At 39.4% G+C, this 20,864-nt stretch overlaps 2 protein-coding genes across 3 annotated transcripts; both read right to left on the bottom strand.

Annotated features, from left to right (window-relative positions):
* Window positions 1-165: 165 nt before the first annotated feature.
* On the bottom strand, window positions 166-8,921 carry rgn (regucalcin). 2 transcript variants are annotated; one of them, XM_053637222.1, is made up of 7 exons: window positions 8,781-8,921; window positions 7,685-7,852; window positions 6,028-6,210; window positions 4,875-5,090; window positions 2,233-2,364; window positions 1,996-2,150; window positions 166-1,161 (listed from the first exon to the last, which is right to left on the bottom strand). In XM_053637222.1, the coding sequence occupies exons 2-7, from the start codon at window positions 7,845-7,847 to the stop codon at window positions 1,111-1,113; spliced, it is 900 nt and encodes a 299-aa protein (XP_053493197.1). In that variant the 5' UTR covers window positions 7,848-7,852; window positions 8,781-8,921; the 3' UTR covers window positions 166-1,110. The 2 variants fall into 2 exon arrangements, with proteins under 2 accessions (XP_053493197.1, XP_053493198.1); XM_053637223.1 differs by having other exon boundaries at window positions 7,685-7,896; window positions 8,781-8,920.
* Window positions 8,922-9,829: 908 nt separating this feature from the next.
* vps16 (VPS16 core subunit of CORVET and HOPS complexes) lies at window positions 9,830-20,840 on the bottom strand. Its single transcript, XM_053637219.1, has 22 exons — window positions 20,657-20,840; window positions 18,424-18,512; window positions 17,405-17,496; window positions 17,180-17,308; window positions 16,850-16,994; window positions 16,627-16,742; window positions 16,385-16,507; window positions 15,525-15,580; window positions 14,733-14,917; window positions 14,563-14,639; window positions 14,294-14,425; window positions 13,759-13,922; window positions 13,250-13,358; window positions 12,862-12,996; window positions 12,632-12,740; window positions 11,941-12,038; window positions 11,713-11,817; window positions 11,545-11,622; window positions 11,200-11,369; window positions 10,675-10,771; window positions 10,485-10,588; window positions 9,830-10,406 (listed from the first exon to the last, which is right to left on the bottom strand). Exons 1-22 carry the CDS (start codon window positions 20,704-20,706, stop codon window positions 10,262-10,264), a joined length of 2,508 nt encoding a protein of 835 aa, XP_053493194.1. The 5' UTR covers window positions 20,707-20,840; the 3' UTR covers window positions 9,830-10,261.
* Between the last annotated feature and the right edge of the window lie 24 nt (window positions 20,841-20,864).

Genomic DNA, 20,864 nt, shown 5'->3' with positions numbered 1-20,864 from the left:
AGAGAGAGAGAGAGAGAGAGAGAGAGAGAGAGAGAGAGAGAGACTGAGTGTGTATGTGTAAGAGAGATGGGGACAGAGAGAGAGAGAGAGAGACAGAGAGAGAGAGAGACAGAGAGAGAGAGTGTTGGTCTTGTCCCTTTTCCTAGTGACATCCCAAATACAAAATATAGCACATGAAACTTTAATGAAAAGTTTAATTACAATTTCACCAATTAACAAACAGTGATTAAGGTTGATGCATGTGTTCATCTGCAATTTATTTTTTTCATACCCTGGATGTCTTTCACCAGATAATCAGAAACGACTAATCTTAAAGGCTACATCAACAATAAAAGAATTAAAACTAAAATGGAGGAGGCATGGTGGTGCTGCAGATAGCACTGCAGTCTCACAGCTCCAGGGTCCCTGGTTCGTTCCTGAGCTTGCCGTGTCCATGACTCCCTCAGGGTTCTCCGGTTTCCTACCACCTCCCAAAAACATGTAGGCTTGTAGGTGGATTCACTAAATAGCCCCTAATCCTGAATGAGTGCCTGAATGTGTGCGAGTGCACTGGTGTACCATCCACGAGGTATTCCCATCTCATGCCCGGTGTTCCCAGTATATCACCAATATCCTGACCCAGGAAAAACAGCCTACAGTGGACAACATTATTGTATTCCATGACTGCAGGGTCTAAACATTTTGGATCTCATTTAAACATCTATAAATTCATATACATGTGATGATAAATCACTTTCATTACTTTGCAAAATGATTTTGTTTTTGTCATGAGTTATCAGGATGTTTTAATCAACATAACTGTCAACATGTTAATTATCATTACATTCACTAATTATTATTCTATTCTTATTATCACTGATCACAAACTCAACTCAAGCGTTTTTGCCAACTGATTCAGTCATGAAGGTTTTAATTCCCTTTTAAAGTACTAATTGAAATAGGATGACTTTGGATATTGTGTTCTAGCTGGACAAAAATGCTGTTTAATTCATGTCAAGTCAATTGAATTCAGTTCATTATTAGATCAATATGTCAGTTGCTGAAGTGTTAAGCGAACATAATTAGCACAGTCTTCATGTAATTCGCTATATCCAGAGGTGCTCTGGAGCTTCAGCCGGAGAATGAATAGGGAGGAATTCCCTTTACTCCTAAACCAGTGACCTGGAAGAAAACAAAGCATATACAAAACATTTTTTTTTTTTTTAAAAAACATGTACATCACTAACCAAGCGTAGTTCTACATGTACGTTGCACACTGGACTACACACTGGCTTTATTTCAAGGCAAGTTTTGGTTCTTCTTGGTACTGCAAGAAGAAAACTAGCATATGCTTTATTATGGAGAAAGTGGAATGAAACTGGAATTTAAAAAATACTTAATCAATATCAGGAATAAAACACTTGAATATGTGACTATATCGAATCAAGATGTATAAACGATCATACAAAATCCATATATTGCATTTATGTATCTGCTGTACAGTAACTCTGCATTATTAATACCACAGCACTGCAACTCAAATCACAGGTTTATATTTACGCGCTCGGTGTAATACCTAAGTTACTTAAGAAATTACACAGGGATTTGTACGACAAAAACTCCACATTTATCCGATTATTGGAATGGCGACTATTTCTGCAATGAGACGTTTATTTAGCCTTTATGAAAGGAGTCTCCAGTTTTGCCACTTTGTAACAGTCTTTGTAAAAGTCTTCCACAAAATTAAATACAACTATAAATGGATAAAAAGTACTATGTATATGGTGGTCAATAATAAATAAAAAAATGGCATCATTGGCAAACTGCTGTGATATAAGAGGAATAAAACTCATCAGGGCCGCTGATTATTTTCCTATACTTTTCCTATACTTGTCAGTTGGTGCTCGCTGGGCAACGTGGCATGATAATAAAAATTTTCAATATTTTGCTCTATGTTACTTGGAACTGAAAAATGTCCTGGACCACAAATTTATTCCACAAGAGCATAATGCATACCTTAAAAATGCAGCCAGCTTGGGGCTGTTTGGCGAGCGATTCCTCATCCATGCCTTTATAAGCAGAGGTGACGTATAGATCAGTGTAGTCTTTCCCTCCGAAACAGCATGAGGTGATTTTAGCGACAGGCAGCTTCACTGTCTGCAGCCTGGTCCCTAAGATGAGGAACATTTTTCAGAAGTCCTCAAAAGTGCAACAGTAGCTTAACAGAAAAGGTAGTTACTGAGGTATACACACCTGTCTGAGGGTCGATGCGCACCACTCTGCCTCCATTGTAGCAGGCAAGCCATATTTTACCTTCGGCGTCAATGCACATGCCATCAGGAATGCCTTCGTCTTTCTCAAGCCTGTACACCATTCTGCGATTAGCTTAGGACAAAAACACACACACTTACACACTTACATGCTGGGATTCAGTTCGATTGTTTTGCAGATTTTGTCTGAATTTCTGAAAAAAGTCAGCATAAGAAGGAATCTGGGTTTCCTTCAACTGTTGAAGTAAAAATCTGTAGGAAAAAAACTGTAGGAAAAAAAAGAGGTAAAGATGTATTTAGTTTATGACTCCAGCTTGAGCAAAATTAAATATCTAGTAAATAAAATAATAATAATAATAATAATAATAATAATAATAATGGAATAAAATGTTGGATCTTAAGAAAATCTTGAAAATAACTGTTGTCCTTTTTGTCCTATTTTTTGGTGTATATATATATAGTACATATATATATATATATATATACATACATACATATATATATATATATATATATATATATATATATATATATATATATATATATATATAGTTACTCTATTTTTTTTTTCTTTTACCATACATATATTCAACTTAGAGCCAGCAGGCTGAAGAACAGTTTCTACCTGCAGGCCATCAGGATATTGAAATAAACTGTAATTCAGTCATTAGTCCTTCTTCTACTGTTTCACTCATACCTCCACTACCTCACTGACAGCTCAAGGACACTCATGGACAACCTCTTCACATGTTTCTGTCACTTTTGGGCATGTTGCAATATTTCTAAGGTCACTATTACCACTTTACTGCTGCTAAGGACTAAGTCCTGTCTCTGTACAATATACACCAATCAGCCATAACAGTAAAACCACTGGCAGGTGAAGTGAATAATGTTGATTATCTGGTTACAGTGGCACCTGTCCAGGGGTGGGATATATTAGGTAGCAAGTGAACAGTCAGTTCTTGAAGTTGATGTGTTGGAAGCAGGAAAAATGGGCAAGCGTAAGGCTCACTGATGCACGTGGGGAGCAAATGCTAGCTTGTCTGGTCCAATCTCACAGAAAATCCACTGTAGCACAAACTGCTGAAAAAGTTAATGCCTGCTATGATAGAAAGGTGTCAGAACACACAGTGCAAAGCAGCTTGCTTCGTATGGGGCGAAAAGCATCTACAACAGGCATGTGAGCATCAGAACTGGACCACGGAGCAATGGAAGAAGGTGGCCTGGTCTGATGAATCACGTCTTCTTTTATATCATGTGGACGGCCGGGTGTGTCGCTTACCTGGGAAAGAGATGGCACTATGGGAAGAAAGCAAACTGGCGGAGGCAGTGTGATGCTCTGGGCAATGTTCTTGGGACCTGGCATTCATGTGGATGCTACTTTGACACATCCCACCTACTTAAACATTGTTGCAGACCAAGTACACCCCTTAATGCCAATGGTATTCCCTAATCACAATGACCTCTTTCAGCAGGATAATCCGCCATTCACCACAGCAAAAATTGTTCAGGAATGGTTTGAGGAACATGACAAAGAGTTCAAGGTGTTGGCTTGGCCTCCAAATTCCCCAGATCTCAATCCGATCGAGCATCTGTTGGATGTGCTGGACAATCAAGACCAATCCATAGAGGCCCCACCTCACAACTTACAGGACTTAAAGGAACTGCTGCTAACGTCTTGGTGCCAGATACCACAGCACACCTTCAGAGGTCTTGTGGAGGCACAAGGTGGACCTACACAATATTAGGCAGGTGGTTTTAATGTTATAGCTGATCACTGTATATTGATTATATTTATTACACAATACACAAACTACTATACCTAATTTAACTGTTAATCTATTTATTTATTTTTACATTTTTTATTTTTAAATTCTATTTTGTCCTGCTGCTTCATCTGCTTTTTATACTCTCCTATGTCTGTAGAGGACTGCTCAAACACTACAATGGCACACTGCTACTATATATTTTACTACCTTTTGCACTCTTGTTCACATACTGTGACTGCTCATATTCCGGTGTTTACAGTTAGGATCTGCAGTTTACTTACATACTAACTCGGCATACATACCATACTCAGTAATATAGTCTGCATATTTTGTGTGTGTGTGCGTGTATATCTTTATCATCTGATGTACATATTTTATCTTCTGATGTATATATATTTTTTCTGTATTGCACAGTTGTACCTGAGCCTCACAACAAGCATTTCAGTCTACAATTGGCGGTGACATTTTATGCACGTGACAAATATACTTGAACTTGAAAATATTAAAGTGGCACTGTATGGATGAGTACTATAATTTTGTTGTCCAAGATCATGACAATAAACTCTTGAATCTAAAAAACTAAAATGTTTAATTTGGTGTATAATATGCAGTGCCTTGGCGAGTTGTATGATTATTCATTTAAATAATCTATTTCTATCACTCTTTGTCACTGATAAATTAGCGTTTGCGTCTCAGCAAAACTTAAAATATATATATTTTTAATTTATGGATTTTCCATTCAGGTTTTTAATGCGCATTTTCAAGTGTGAAAATAAAAAGAATTAGCATAAAAAATTTTCATAAAATACTAATCACAATTTCCTTTCATATGTTCCAACACTTCTAGGTAACTCACCTAATCCTCCAGTGTGTATATCATAATCAAAGGCCTCCACCATGTACGTCAGACTGTCTACATAGTAGAAGAAGCGATGATCCGGAGACCAGTCCAACCCGTTGGAGAGGTCCACCTGATCGAAGTGTGTGACGACAGAGTGATCGGGGTGTAGACTGTACAGAGAGCCCTGTTTCCTCTCCAGCTCAGCTGGACGCACCTCAACTGCCATGGTGCCTGAGGTACAGGAAACGGCACAGAGACGTGTGCACTTAATTTACTGCGGGATTGAACAAACAGCACAGTTGAGTACACTTTATATTAAGTGCGTGATAGAGATTAGCATGGCGTGTTCACAACGTAATTTGGAGTGCAGTAAGGGGCAACATGTACTTGTGTTAAGAGGGTAGCATAATAGTTTGTCATATGATCTGAAATGTGACATGGTGCACTTATTGAAGTATGTGAAAAGGGTAGGGTACTTAAAGGGTTTTTCAAGAGAACCCTATGCATACAGTCGATTTTCATGTACATATACTATATTGGGTAGAAATCACACAAAAATTCAAGGCAGGTTTTCATTTTTCATTTCCATGGCTCGGTACTACATGCAGAAACAAACTGTGTGTAGGCCTATTTTTGCATATTTAAGGACGTCTCTATATTAAGAAGTTGCGTATACATAATTTTGTGCTTAGGTTACTGTCAGTGTGGAATTTCAAACGTTCTCCGTATATCTGAGTGGGTTCCTTCAGGTTCTCTGCTTTCCTCCCAGCTCCCAAAAACATGCAGGTAGGTGGATTGGTGACTCTAAGTTGCGCCTAGGTGTGAACGTGTGCATGAAGGTGTATGTGTGCATGGTGCATGGTCTTATCCAGCGTGAATTCCCACCTGGTGATCAGTGTTCCTGAGATCTACCATGACCCTGACCAAGTGTTTACTGAAGATGAATGAATAAAAATTAAATATATTGTCAAAAAAGGTCCTTTACATTCCCCAAGAGTGGTTCAGCCTACAGTTTGAATATCACTGGTGTACAGCAAAAAGTAAGCACAGTATTAACACGGAAGCTGTAAGAAGATTATATAGGGAATATGCATTTGTTCCATAATACAGTATGGAAAGCAAGGTCCTGAACCGATTCGTCTTCAGAAACTGTGAGTCCCTTACATACCTGCGAAAAACCTGCCGGCCGGATCCACCTTCCCATCATTAAAGCGGGTGTTGCTCTTTTCCGTGTCCACGTTAGCGATGGTTGTGATGGCACGCTTCTCCCAGTCTACAGCCGCGAAGCGTGTTCCCTCTCCGATCACGTACCCTCCTGACCTCCGTGGAACCACGCAGCCCACATACGTCTCTGTGCCAATAATAAAGATAAAATGAATGAAAGAATAACTATGCAATGCAATCCAATGCCATTTTACAGATTATAAAACCAGAAACCTTACATAAGATATTAATCAGGTAGAAGGTTCATGAGCAGTTATGTAAAGGGTGGAATTCAGGTTATTAATTAAAAAGTACATATTAATAAAACAGTTAATATTTTTAATTTCATACTAGTACAAATAATGTGCAAAAATTATTCAAAATAATAGTTTAAGCCACTGTCTCAGAACAAGTGTATTGCGTAGATTGGGGGGGGACAGTCTGGAAACCAGCCATCTGGTCAAGAATGTTTCTTTTTTATTTGAATTGGCCTCTTGTCAGTCATTTTATAGACACGCCCCCAATGCTCCTTCAAACATGCCCCAAGTTGCATGTTTATAGAGCTGTAACTTGGCTTTCAAGCATTTGAATGTCTGAGTGAGTGTGTAAGTCATGATAGTCCTTGATAATTGTAACTCTAGTTAACAGGCTAACTCTAGTTTACCCACCATAAGTTTTTGGTTGGAGGCTTGGTGTACATGGGCGGAAATAGGAGTGGGCTCAATGAGTAAAATTTTTTTTAAATCATTCAAATCTTTATTCAACTCCACCGGTTTAACCATCAGAGATCTGTTTTCCACAAATGTTACCTAATGCTCCTTTAAGAGATTTCAACTGTATCATTGTTAATTCAATGATCATTTTTAAATGTTTAAGCTTTCAAACTATCAGCAGGCACCGTTTTGAGCAGTTTTCATTGCTTATTTGTGATGTGCCGTTTCTGAACAAGTTGATTCTTTGATTCGACTCTTTTAGGTGATCTGACTCGCATTTCTGAAGGGATGATATTTTGGGAAATGAAGACTAGACACTGAAAATTCACCAATATTGGAGTTGCTTGGCACAGAATAACAATACAGAGACAGTTTTGGTGAGAATTAGATGTGTGTTTGGCTTTTCTCTGAATTAGGGTCCCTTATAACATAGGAGGTGAATTGATTTAGTGGACACAAATTTCTTTAATGGACTTCTTTAATGGACATTAAGCACAGGCATGGAAGCACAATAATATTAATGCAGGAATGGTTGCTGTATTGGGTTAGTTAACGCAAATAGAGGAAAATGAGACCTTTTAGCTGTACTCTTGTTTGACGTACGTGAATCAAAGAGGGCTTTGGCTGAATGTGCATTGTGATGACGCATCTTGGCCCAAATCAGGAAAATCTTTAATTTTTTAAAATAGCAAACTCCTCTGAATATTGCAGAGTTTCCTTGATTTTGCGTTAATTTCTGTGATGGCAAAATCGCAAAATCCTGGAGGGACTGATTATAAAACAATTTACAACTCTTATTGGTGAACTGAGCCAAATAATCTGAGTCACTAATATCAGTATTGCTTACTCAGGATTTTTGATGTAGAAATGTTTTTAAGTCAAAGTACACCTGATATCTGATTGGCTCACCTGTGTGCATACTCTCTATCTGATTGGTCAGTGAGTTCCACCTGCTGATCTTCGGGCCATAGATGTCGACATACAACAGAGTGGCATCTTTCTCCTCCCAGACCGGACCTTCTCCGATCTCATTCTGCTCCTTCACCACACACTCGACTTTGAGAGTCCCCATAGCCTCTGAAAATGAGTCACAGTGATTGAACAGTGTTGCCAGTAAAGTGCTGTAAAATGTAGTAAACAAATGTAAAAACATATTTATAATAAGGTACTGTAATAGCTTGCATAGTATAAAATAACACATAATCCGGTACATTTGTTGATTTGGCTGATGCTTTTATCATACAGGATACAACAACTGAGCTGAAGGTTAAGGATCTTGTTCATGGACCAAACTGTGGCAGTTTGGCAGTCCTGAGATTTGAACACATGATCAATGCAAGCTAGTTGAGTGAGTTGTGATGGTTCAGTCAATAAGGCTTTGTGTTACATATCAGAAGGTTGTGCGTTCAAATCCCAGCAGTGCCATGATCAGGTCCTTGAGCAAGACCCTTCACTTTTAGCTCAATTTTTTTTTTAAGTATCAGACAAATCAACAAATACATGGATTATGTTATTTTATACTATGCTATAAGATACTACAGTAATACAGTATTGGTACCAGTGCATTACAGTAAAATTTACAGTACATTTTATTTACAGTGTAGAAATCAAAGAAAAAAGAGAAAGCAGGGAAAAACAAAGGTCCAAAACAGAGAGAGAGAGAGAGAGAGAGAGAGAGAGAGAGAGAGAGATGTACATAATTTAGACATTACACTACATCATGTTACTGTTGAATTATCGATTCTGATTGGTCAAAAGGTGGTGATTCATTTTATATAACAGCAGAGAGAGAGAAAGGAAGGAAGGCAGTGAAAGTTAGACATAAGGGCTTGCAGAATAGTTCAAACCAAGCAACCATTTGACACATTACAGAATGAAGAGCACTGAAAAAAACATGAACTCTGGTCACGTGACTGTAGGCTTTGGCGTCGAGAGAAAGTTGTGTTCAACTATTGTGTTCAATATTTACTTACAACTATATTTACTATATTCGTCTATGCATTACCTTCCAAAGTGAAAAGCCTGTTCCTTTTTGTCCAATCGATATCAAAATGTCTCTGTCTCTGACTGCTTACTCTGGGTTTGTTTGTATGACTGCAGTAAAGTTCGTCTCGCACTTGGACTCGTGACGCGGAGGTGAGACGTGCGCCATCTATCGGCAGCTCAGGAAAACAGCAGCGTTCATAAGGCAATGAGAGAATCTGTCTGAACCTGAACAGAAAGATCTTAAAAGCCAGGGGTTGAATTAGAATTGGGTAGTTGGGAGTCTTTCTTCCTTTGTGGGTGCCAACAGTGCATAAAATGTCATTCATTCATCCTCAGTTACCTACTTTATCCTTCTTGGTCAGGGTTGCGGTGAATCCGGCACCTATCCAGGGAACACTTTGGGCAAACCTGGAGACTGTGTGGAAGCAGTACTGTTTTATTTATGTGTTGTTATATTAATTTCTCATTACTGATGATGTGGATACACCTGTTTCTGGCCTGTTGTCTGTCCACAAAATTGCAATAACAATATGGAGACCCTCCATTTTCCTAAACGGTCAATGCAATATTTTTGTTAAACCCCATGAATTAAAGCTGAACAGCTACACTTCAGTCACATCTTGATTGCTTCATTTCAAATCTATTGTGGTGGTGTACAGAGGCAAAATTATGAAAATTGTGTCACTGTCCAAATAGTTATGAACCTGACTACACTGACATACAAAGCACAAATATTTCAGCTAGGAGTAGATACTGCTGTCATGTAAGAGGTATAAAACCTGACAGGGTGTGCTGATACAGGAAAATAATCAACAATAGAGTGCTGTAATACCATCCTGAAGTTATTCCAGGATTGTTTTCCTGTAGCAGTTTCAGTGCAACAGCACTGTGGTGCTTTACAAGCTAGGCAAGCAAACATGAATGATCATGATATGACATTCCATAGTCAAATAACCTTTCTGTATGAAATATGTGATAATAGGGGGGGAAACTAAACATACTACCAACATCAGCATGAAATCATTTCAAAATAAAACAGAACAAAAAAAAAAAACTAAAAACAACTCATCACAGTTACAATTTATTTAGACAGTTAATTGCAATCCAAGTTATAAACATAAACATGAAAGAGTACAGGGAATTAATTTATACAAGTGTAAAGAATTGTGATTCAGAATAAAAATAAAGCTGAGCATTAAATCATAATTGCAGTAAGTACAGAACGTATGAAGTAACTGCAGTTTTAGTAAAGGTTTGATGATAGATGGAATGAAAACAGCTTGAGGACATGTTCTCGTTCTTTTTATGCCCTATATTAATCCACATAGTTTTTTTGGGTTTTTTTTGCAGAGTCCCCTGTTAAGTGCATTTTCTAATGAAACTTCCTCACAAGAGCTCAGAGCCCTCTGATGGTTCCAACAGTGCGAGCAGAAAATGGGGAGAGCACTGATCTGATCTGATCACTATTTGGCAATGGGCAAAGTCATGTGATGTTCTGGTTCACTTTTTGGTGGCAGTGGCCTTAGCGCGATTGAGACGCTCTACCAGCAAACGGTCTGTGGTGGGGGAACAACGAGACAGGATGGTGCTGATCTCTCCCTCGTTCCTCCTTTCAATAGCTGCATCTGCTGCCCCTTCTAAATCACTGAGAGAAAAAAAAGATAAATAAATAGAGAACTTGATTTTTTTTTTTAATATGACAAACACTAAGTAAAATCCTTACCCTACTGCCAGGTGGGCTTTGACCTTCTGCTCCGGTGTGACTTTTGACACATATTTCTTGGCTTCAAATTTGTTGTTTCGTTTCACGCACTCTTCAACGAAGGGCTGCGATTGAGAACAGAGTTCAGCAAACATCACAGGACAGTTTTTATCCAAGTCACACTCATTTCAAAGTCTATGTTTCTCTTTACCATGTAGCCAATGGGTGATTTTTTGCTTTTGGCAAATTTCTCGAGCTCCTCCCAGTCTGCTTTATCAGCCAGTGCTGTCAGCTTCAGCCACCAATACCTGTGAGGAACAAACACTAATGTAACTTACACATGTGACACACTCTCAACTCTCTCCGTCTCTCAAACACTCTCTACTCAGAAGATGTAAAGTTATATAATCTTAGTATATTCATGCCCATTGACACGGATGGCACAATTGTACAAAGGCGTGGTGTTTATATGAATATATTATCAAGGAGTGTGGTTAGCTGATATCCAAAAAACGGCTCCTATAATAAGTGCAATGCACCTCAGTGCAGATTTATATCAGCTAATTCTTTATCTACACCATCGTCGCTGATTATTTTCCTATAACAGCACATCCAAGTGTTGTTGTTTTTCCCCCCGTAACAGAACAGTGACTCAGGCTTGCATAGTGATTTGAGTATATCTATTTTTTATTTTGATGTGGACCTGAATATTTAATCACCACAGACAGATATGTACCTCTTATCAGGCACTCTGAAGTCCTTGTAGAGCTGCTCTGCGTGCTTGTGCAAACCCAAAGACAGCAGGGTGATCAGCGTGTCATGCAGAGAGAAACCATGGATGCACTCGCCTTTATCCTCCTCCAGCTTCCTCTGGAAACGCAAGAGACGCATCTCCTCCTCTGTGGCCTAAACAAAAGAGACAGAGGCCAAATATATGATTAATATTTCTGTGAGTAAGAATAATTCACTGAATACAAACGATCACCTCAGTGTATTTTCAGTGCCAGGTGAGGGTCACACATCAGAAAGATGGACAAATGTGCTTATTCATTTACATTCACATTCACATTATGTTGCTCACCTTGGCAGCAAATTCATTCTTTGCCTTGTTGTACTCATCCACTGCACTTTGTAATAAAGACATGCGAGCTTCCAGCCTCTGCCAAATGTGCACACAGACGGTGGATTAATTAGTTCACAATGAAACCAAAGTCTCTCACTGAGAATCTACAGTCTCTTCGAATCCTACCTTTTCTTTGTAACTAGCTTTCACATAGAAATTGCCCAGTTCCTGGTGATCGTCATCTTGATTAAAGAGATCCTTCAGCGTATCCTGTTCCTGATGCTTACAGAACTGAAACACACACACACACACACACACACACACACACACACACACACACACACACACAAGGACGTGAAACGCACAAATCCACGCTGAGTTAAACGCTAACACGCGGTGAAGTGTGTATGGTACCTGTCTATAGAGGCTAAGGGCCACAGGCTGGTTCCTAAGAGTCATGAAGAAGTCTCCTCTGTTCATCTCATTCTTCAGGTATGTTACCACTGTATACACTGTGAATGTGGGAAGAGAAAAATCAGGGCTTTAATTAGAATCAGTGTTAATTAACGTTATCACTTACATTATAGCAGCTGTAAACAGTCATTCTCTCACCAGCTTTTAACTCTTGAAGTTAATGAAAAAAAAAATAATAATAATAATAATGAAGCCTATGTTACAAAGAAACCACAAAACACAATGTCCTCTGTCCTTAGACCTTACTGTGTCAGAAAAAACGTAGTTACAGAGTTACAAAGCACTGACACTGGAGACTCCTTCCATAAACGTTAACTAAATGTCTCCCTACACAAAACTTCACCAAATAAATGACTATACAGTTTTCTTTGTTAAACAAGTGCACATTGTAATCAATTTATTATTAAACTTCTGTTGTGGCTAATACTTTGCTAGACCTCCTAGGTGACCCCAAAATTATTTAAAAATGTAACTGTGTGTCATAAATGACATGCATTTATTCAGATTTTTATAAACAGGATGTTTGTAGACATTTCAGGGTTTGTGGTCAGATCAGTGTATCTCTGTTCAAAACAGAGTTGTGTCAAATCTATACTGCCAAGTTTCGCAATCAATTTGTGTGTGTGTGTACCTAGGTCTGTGTCTCCACTCTCGATAGCTTTGCTGAGTGCTAACTGGCTCCTCTTCATCCTCAGTAGCAGAGGAACCTGCTCACCAGAGCGAGGCTCAAACTCCAGCAGCTGAGAAAGAGAGAATTAAAAATAAACAAACAAACAAATAAATAAATAAATAAATAAAAGCACAAAAAACCAAAGGACGTGTGTGAATAGTATTCAAGGTGCCAGCATTTTCTGTGTGTACCTTTATAGCGAGTTCAGTGCGTCCGCACTCGTAGGCTTTATTTGCGATCTCAGAGTAGGAGATTCCAGCAGCATCACCCAGCTTTAAACTGATGGTCCTTGCAATGACCTCATCAGCCTCCTCTTTCTGCTGCACCTACACACACACACACACACACACACACACACACACACACACACACACACAGCACCTATCATTCTGTCAGCTGTCTTGATCGCTTACACATTCACAGCAAACACACTCTCTATAACTATTCGAATAATGTGATCCAGTGGTGATGGAACCAGAAACTTACAAGAAATAAAAAATCATTTGGGGTGATACCAAGGGTGATCAAGGGGAGCCACAGCCACCCCTGCCTTAGTGTGGCTCTGCCTTTATACCGTACCTTGCAGCAGGCCCAGTGCTTGAGCACACGACTCACACCCTGGTACTCAGGAGTTTTCAAATAGCGACAGATCTCGATGGCCAGAGGATACAACTTGCGATATACTAGTCTAAGATAGAAAGAAAGAAAGACAGAGTGAGTGAGGAAGAGAGTAATTAGATATATAAAAAAAGGAATAAGACATAACGAATTTCAATATTCAATAATAAATATCATACTAATGCTTCAGTATAAAACACAATGAGTTGTGAGTTTGCTGGCTTTTTATTTTTATCCAAAGTTTTCACCACTTTTTCTTCTCTTTCTCCTTTTATATTTCCTGTTTATTAGCTAAGTAGAGCCCATATTTTCTCGACCTATTGGCCCATTCATTTTCTCTTATTTTATTTTAAAACTCTTTATCCCAGTGTAACAAAGCTTTAATAATAATAGTAATTATAATAATAATAATAACAACAATAATAACAATACATTGACAATAATTAACACACTGGCAGGTTTTGTCTCACCGGTCTGTGAGCACTTGAACAGTCATCTGTTTGAACTGAGTGTGTGTGAGAGGAATTCCCACGGTGTAATCTCTCACTGCATTTAACACTCGCAGGTCTCGACACATGCTGACAAACGGCTCGGGAGGAAAATTACTGAGAAAACATTTTCCGAAGGAAGCCGCCTGTGGAGAGTGAGAGGAAAAATATCATATTAAATCAATTATAGTAATAAAAAGGACCGAAAGGTTTTTACCTTGAGATACATCAGATACTGCCTAAAGGCTTATGCATATTTAATATGATAAAGAGATACTGCCAGAATAATTATCTTTGTGTGAACAAGCTTTTAGACATTTCTTCATTTTAGCTGAATGTTTAGTCATTGAGCATGAGACTTTGTCTCCTCCTTTAATGCAAACAGAACCTTGTCCTCTAACCACACTATACAAACACTATAAAATATGTTCATAAAAATATCAATAACCATCAATAATATAGTCTTGACCTAACATTTTAAAATTCCATTATAGCCCCAAGCATAACGTTTACTCACCCTTAGGAGTGTTTTTTGCGTCTCTGCCTCATGCTCGTTTCCTGCTGCCTCCACACACTGCCTCACTGCCTCCCCCAACAGATTCTGCTCCTTAATCTCCCTCAGATACTCATCCGCCTTCTGGCTCTCTTTCTACTCATACACACGTACATATTACTATTGCGTATTACATCGCCATACCGACGAAACAAGATTGGCATTTACTATACCGGTCAAATCAGACGTTTCTAATAATAAAAACAAATATTCAATATTCACCAAATTCCCACCTCATATTCTTTGTGAGCCTCCAGCAGCAGCGCTCCAGGAGCCATGGAAGCGATCTTAAAGATTTCCTCACAGGCAGCTACCAAACAACACAAAATATGTCTGTGTATCATTTGATATGTTTATAGATGTGTTTCAGGAAGTGTGTGTGTGTGTGGCAATTTTTCCCAACCTGGCACCTCCTGCAACAGTTCATGATTTGTGGCGTTGATAATTCGAACACTGTCCAGCTCGGGGATCAGAACTGAGTCGTCCTCGAGGTGGTATGGGATGGTGTCTTTACACACTCCTACTACCAACAGGTACCGATCCCACATGATCACCACTGAGGGCTGCTGACTTTTAGGCCTGCGACACCTACAGAGAAAGATGAAAAATGACTTTTTCCACAGTTAAACCTAGGGTATTATTAAACACAGTGTACCAGTGCATATATGTGAATGTGGCACCCTTTACATGGTGCCTTTATAAAAAAAAAAATATATATATATATATATATATATATATATATATATATATATATATATATATATATACTGTAATTCTGAAAATTTGAAGTGTTTTCTGAACTGAAATATGTTTTGCATATGCATCTTAGCCACAAATAAAGAAAGCTCTAGCAGTTTAAAATCTGCTTAAAGTGAACAGACTGAGGTGAAGGAGAATGATGGATATTTTAACAGCTGCAATCTGATTAGAAACAGAATGTATTGCTTTACGATGCAATGTAGCTATCAAAAAAAATCATGAAAATCACACTTAACTAGCAAGGTTTTGACATCTTTAGGGCATAATGATTGATATGATAAACCCAATTTTTCATTATTTTTAGTTGTTTGCCAGAATTTAGCCAGTGACATATGAAGGGTTTTCCCAGACCACCACACATATATAGGTAAACAGGCTTTAAGGGAAGCCACACAATGTTGAGTGAAACTTTTTTCGCAAGTGCAAGTTCACCTACCATGCCATCTGTTTGGGTGGATTTCGGACTTTGGTCTCAACTTCACTGAGTTTTTCCTGCACACATAAATGTTAAGTGAGTTTTCTGAGCCTTACAGCGACAAAAAGACAAAACAACAGCTGAACCTTGTGCCATGACACAAACTTGGAGTGATTTCAGTGACTGTGAATATAGTGAATATAGTGAGAGACATAAACCTAAACCAGATGGTCAAGCTGATGCTTTGAAATCGCTGTAAATAAAATCGGACAAAATGGTCTCCTAACTGGCACAACAGAATTGTCGCGAATCTGGACAGTGAGACAACTGTTTGAATCTGGACAGTGAGACAACTATCCGTGTCCAGGAGTCAAGACAGCGAATTTCAGTGACACTAAGCCAAGACTGGGCATCTGTGAGCTCATGTATGCTGGAGAGGTCTGATAGCTCTTTCCTCTGCGTGTGTTAAGAATCATGAGTGGAAGTTTGTGGTTTCCCGAGCTAGTGGGTGGTAATTGGCAAGACCAAATTATGTAGAAAATGGGAAAAAAATTTTTTTTTTTAATCTGACAAAAATCTCTTTGGTTCAAATACACTTTTCCCAACTAGGTGATTGGTGTATTGTTGGGATTTCCTGTAATACAACCACCATGTTGAACATGGTCTGCTAAACACTATATGTGTATATGTCTGCTATATGTGTATATGCCTGTTATATGTGTATATGCCTGCTATATGCGTATATGCCTGCTATATGCGTATATGTCTGCTATATGCGTATATGTCCGCTATATGCGTATAGGCCTGCTATATATGTATATGTCCGCTATATGCGTATATGCCTGCTATATGTGTATATGTCTGCTATACACGGTACATACCCTCAGGTTGGTGGAGCCCATCCACACATGGCCTGAGTCAGTAAACAGTGCCAGGTACTTATAGCTGAATGATACACACATGTGTATTATACTGGTGGCCTGAGGAGAAAGGCCTGGAGGGCTCTGAAACACACAATGTCCTTTCAAGGTGCCAGCCAGCACATATACACGCAGTGCTTTATTTATTTCGTAGAAACAGATATATTAGTGTGTGTGTTTATTTGTTTGTAGCAGCTCCTCACCACTGCAGTGCAGGTGCCGTAGTCCAGAATAAAAAGATCAGCACCGCTTGCCACCAGCAATTTACTCTGTCTGTCCTGCATTAGCACTGCCCAGCAAGATGGCACCCCCTGGAGACCTGGAGTATAACGATAAACAGAGATTGATTGAAAGACAAAAGTTATGGACAGATACTGATGAAAAAAGAAAAGAAAAGATATGGACAGAATAACAGGGTGCTGGTACCTGGTACCTCAGGTAACCTCCTCAGCTTCAGGTCATCAATGTTTGTTGCCAGGGTAAACCGGGATGCTCCTGTTACTATGGCAACTCCAGTTCCATATGGTGAATGGAAGACCTTGGCCTCCACAACCTGGCTCTGTCCCACCTCCTAGTACCAGAGAGAATCGTGAAGTCTTAGTTAAAGCTTGGGCCTGATCTATTTACACGCACTTTAATTTCTCCTTAATGTAAAAATAACACACTGAACACACTCAGCAAATGGACTAATAAGTGTGAAGTCATCCTGAGACAAAGCATAAGGTTGTGCTGTGCATGTTTGTCAGATCTTCTCACATTGCCCATGCTGAAGTGTCTCTTGAAACTGCCAAAGAGGTCATAGACGAGAACAGTGCCATCTTCCTGAATGCACAGGAGATCGTCACACACCGTCCAGCCCAGCTGTCTCACCACACCACTCTTCCACTGCACAGAGACAAACACATTAATCACGCCTGTTCCTGCAAAAAAAAGGAATACACTCTCACTTCACAGCAGTCCATTTGTCACAAGGGTGTTTACCGGAAAGTTGGCGAGGGTCCCACCAGACGCAGAATAGATCTCTAGCTGGGGTCGGGCGCTGGGAGAGCGGCGCTGAGGCTCCCTGAGCAGAGCTGAGACAGAACGTCGAGTGTAAGAGTTAACATACTTTTATTACCCTGAGAAATAATGTTGCTTTGGGAATTAATTTAGGAATTAAAAAAAAAACAACAATCAACTCTTTGATGCATCATGAGTTTCTCTTGAACTATTCTGCACTGATGCACAAACATGATAATATAATCATAGTCTTTTACAGAGGCTTATGCATTAATGACTATTTTAAAATAGTCAAACTATGTCCTAGTTAAAAAAAGAAACACTATAGGCTAGAATAACGCTTATAACGCTGTGCTCATATCACATAAAAAGCGAATAGTATCATAAGGAGGACATGATGCATAGCCCCAGGGGTCTGTGAAACCACAACCCAACATTCTCAAAGTAATATTTATTATTCATTTATTATAATTGTTTGACTGATCACCAAATTTGACAAATTTAAAAATAATTCAGCCTATAAATAATGTCAGCTTGGACTGAATGTGTTCTGCTGGTGGAAGCTTCAGGATTAAAAACCTCTATGGCTTTAATAAATACCCCCAAAAAATACTGCACACAATTAAACATTGAGCCTAATATTTGAGTAGTTGGATGATATCCATAATCAAAGGCCCATGTTACAGATAAATGGGTCTCTGGCTGCTATGTGTACTACATTGTATCCTCTCTATAGCACTATATAATTCTGCACTATTCATATCCATTATGCACATACATAGGACAATAAAGCTGACATGACTTGACTAAAGGTTTGAAAATTCAGGGTGTAGGCTACGAAAATGTCAACAACAAAAAAAAATCAGGATGCATCAAGAGGCATGAAGAATCTATCAGTAATCTTGTCGCAATGCCTAGACAGACCCAAAGGCATATAAGACTGGTCAGTGCAACAAAACAAAAACACAATAAAAATCCAGCTCCTTTTTTCTGTGACTTACCGATTGGTCCACCGTATGGAGCTGCAGCTATTAAACAATCTCTGAGACCATCCTTCAGATTCCAGCCCATCTCATACAGCTCAATCTTCCTGTTTATTACAAAAAAAAAACATAAAAATTGATGCATTTCTGCATTTAAGAAGAGGAATTCAAATAGTTACAAAGAAAAATTATAAAGAAAACTTTTTTTAATGATGCCAAGATCAACAAGATGGGGATATTGCGTATATACACCGATCAGCCATAACATTAAAACCACTGACAGGTGAAGTGAATAATGTTGCTTATCTCATTACAGTGGCACCTGTCGAGGGGTGGCATTAGGTAGCAAATGAACAATCGGTTCTCGAAGTTGAGGTGCTGGAAGCAGGAAAAATGGGCAAGTGTAAGGATCTGAGCAACTCTGACAAGGGCCAAACTGTGATGGCTAGACGACTGGGTCTTTGCATAACGGCAAAATCTCCAAAACAGCAGGTCTTGTGGGGTGCTCCCAGTATGCAGTGGTTAGTATCTACTGTACCAAAAGTGGTCCAAGGAAGGACAACCAGTCCTTCAATAGGGTCATGAGCACCCACGGCCCACTGATGCACATGGGGAGCAAATGCTAGCTTGTCTGGTCTGCTCCTACAGAAGAGTTACTGTAGCACAAAGAGTGCCCATACTGAACCCTGTCCACTGCCAAAAACACCTATAATGGGCACCTGAGCATAATAACTGGACCCTGGAGCAATGGAAGAAGGTGGCCTGCTCTGATGAATCATGTTTTCTTTTACATCATGTGGACGGACTGGTGCGTGTGTCGCGCTTACCTGGGGAAGCGACACACAGAAATGGCACCAGGATGCACTATTGGAATAAGTCAAGCTGGTGGAGGCAGCTTCCAGCTCTCAATAGCCAGGGCCATATTACTCTGCAGCTCTTGCCTGGTGTCCCAATGAAGCTAAGCAGGGTTGAGCCTGGCCACTACCTGGATGGGAAACCTCTTGGGGAAAACTAAGGTTGCTGCTGGAAGTGGTATTAGTAAGGCCAGTAGGGGGCGCTCACCCTGTGGTCCTAATGCTCCAGTATAGTGACCGGAACACTATATCGTAAAAACAGCACTGTCTTTCAGATGAAACATGAAACCAAGGTCATGAGTCTCTGTGGTCATAAAAAATCAAAGGACACTTCTGGTAAAAGAGTAGGAGTATAACCCCAGTGTCTATCATGGCCCCCTAATAATCTCCATCCCTGAATTGGCTACATCACTCTCCTCTCCACTAATAGCTGGTGTGTGATGGGCGTTCTGGAGCACTATGGCTGCCGTCGCATCATCCTGGTGGATGCAACACACTGGTGGTGGTTGAGGAGATATTCCCCCCTTACAGTGTAAAGCAATGAGTGTCTAGAAATTTATATAAATCTAAAATCTAAGGAATTAATCCGATGGAGCATCTGTGGGATGTGCTGGACAAACAAGTCTGATCCATAGAGGCCCCACCTCGCAACTTACATGACTTAAAGGATAATGTGGATAATGTTGATAATGTCTTGGTGCCAGTTACCACAGCACACCTTCAGGGGTCTTGTGGAGTCCATGCCTGTCAGAGCTGTTTTGGAGGCACAAGGGGGACCTACACAATATTAGGCAGACAGTTTTAATGTTATGGCTGATCGGTGTAAACGTCAAATTTTGGAGCGCAGTTTTCATGCTTTCTTGTTGCATGAGGTAATTAAATCTTTGCATACAAAAACAATTTAGTGTTTTGTCATCATCATCTCGGTATTATGAGAAAACATCATCATTAGGAGAAACTGGTAACCATGGGCTATATTGTAAAAATGAGATCAATTATGTTGGTTTTATAACATAGCTCATAATAACGAGATTATTTTCTTGTAATAACGAGATGTTTAATGAAATGCTGATGGGGATCTCGGTTTCCTTTCGTTGAGCACGTTACATCTGTGTACAGAATACATTGCCACTGAAATAACCAAGAGATAAAATCCACCCATTCGTTCCCTGTTGATCGTGACGTCACCACCGCTGTCACATGACCTCAGGCTTCCATGACTTCCCAAATGATCTGAAGATATTCAGCAGTAAATTACCAAATCACTTGCTTTTCTAACACACCCTTCCAAGCTTAAACGCATTTATATTTCATGACCCTTCATTTCATCGCTGTTAAAGTAGTAGTTACTAATCTACATTAACTAGCGGTGGAGATTTCAGCCTCTGTGCTGTTACCTGTAAAAATTCTCTCCAAGAGGATTCCAGTTGGCCGTGACAAAAGCCATGTCTTTTCTTTTTTATTCCGAAGTAGATCGGGATGATTTCCTTGTCAGGACAATTCGTATGTTTTATTATGTGCGTTTTTCGGATTTGTTGTTCATTTCCTCCACCATTATGCTGTTCCTCTTCTTCTTCGCCTGTTATTCGGGCTTGATGTCATGCA

The sequence above is a fragment of the Ictalurus furcatus genome, chromosome 12 (assembly GCF_023375685.1).
Source record: "Ictalurus furcatus strain D&B chromosome 12, Billie_1.0, whole genome shotgun sequence".
In the NCBI taxonomy this organism is placed as follows: Eukaryota; Metazoa; Chordata; class Actinopteri; order Siluriformes; family Ictaluridae; genus Ictalurus; species Ictalurus furcatus.
The sequence above is the reverse complement of the archived record's forward strand: the minus strand, read 5'-3'. Positions and strand labels throughout refer to the sequence as shown.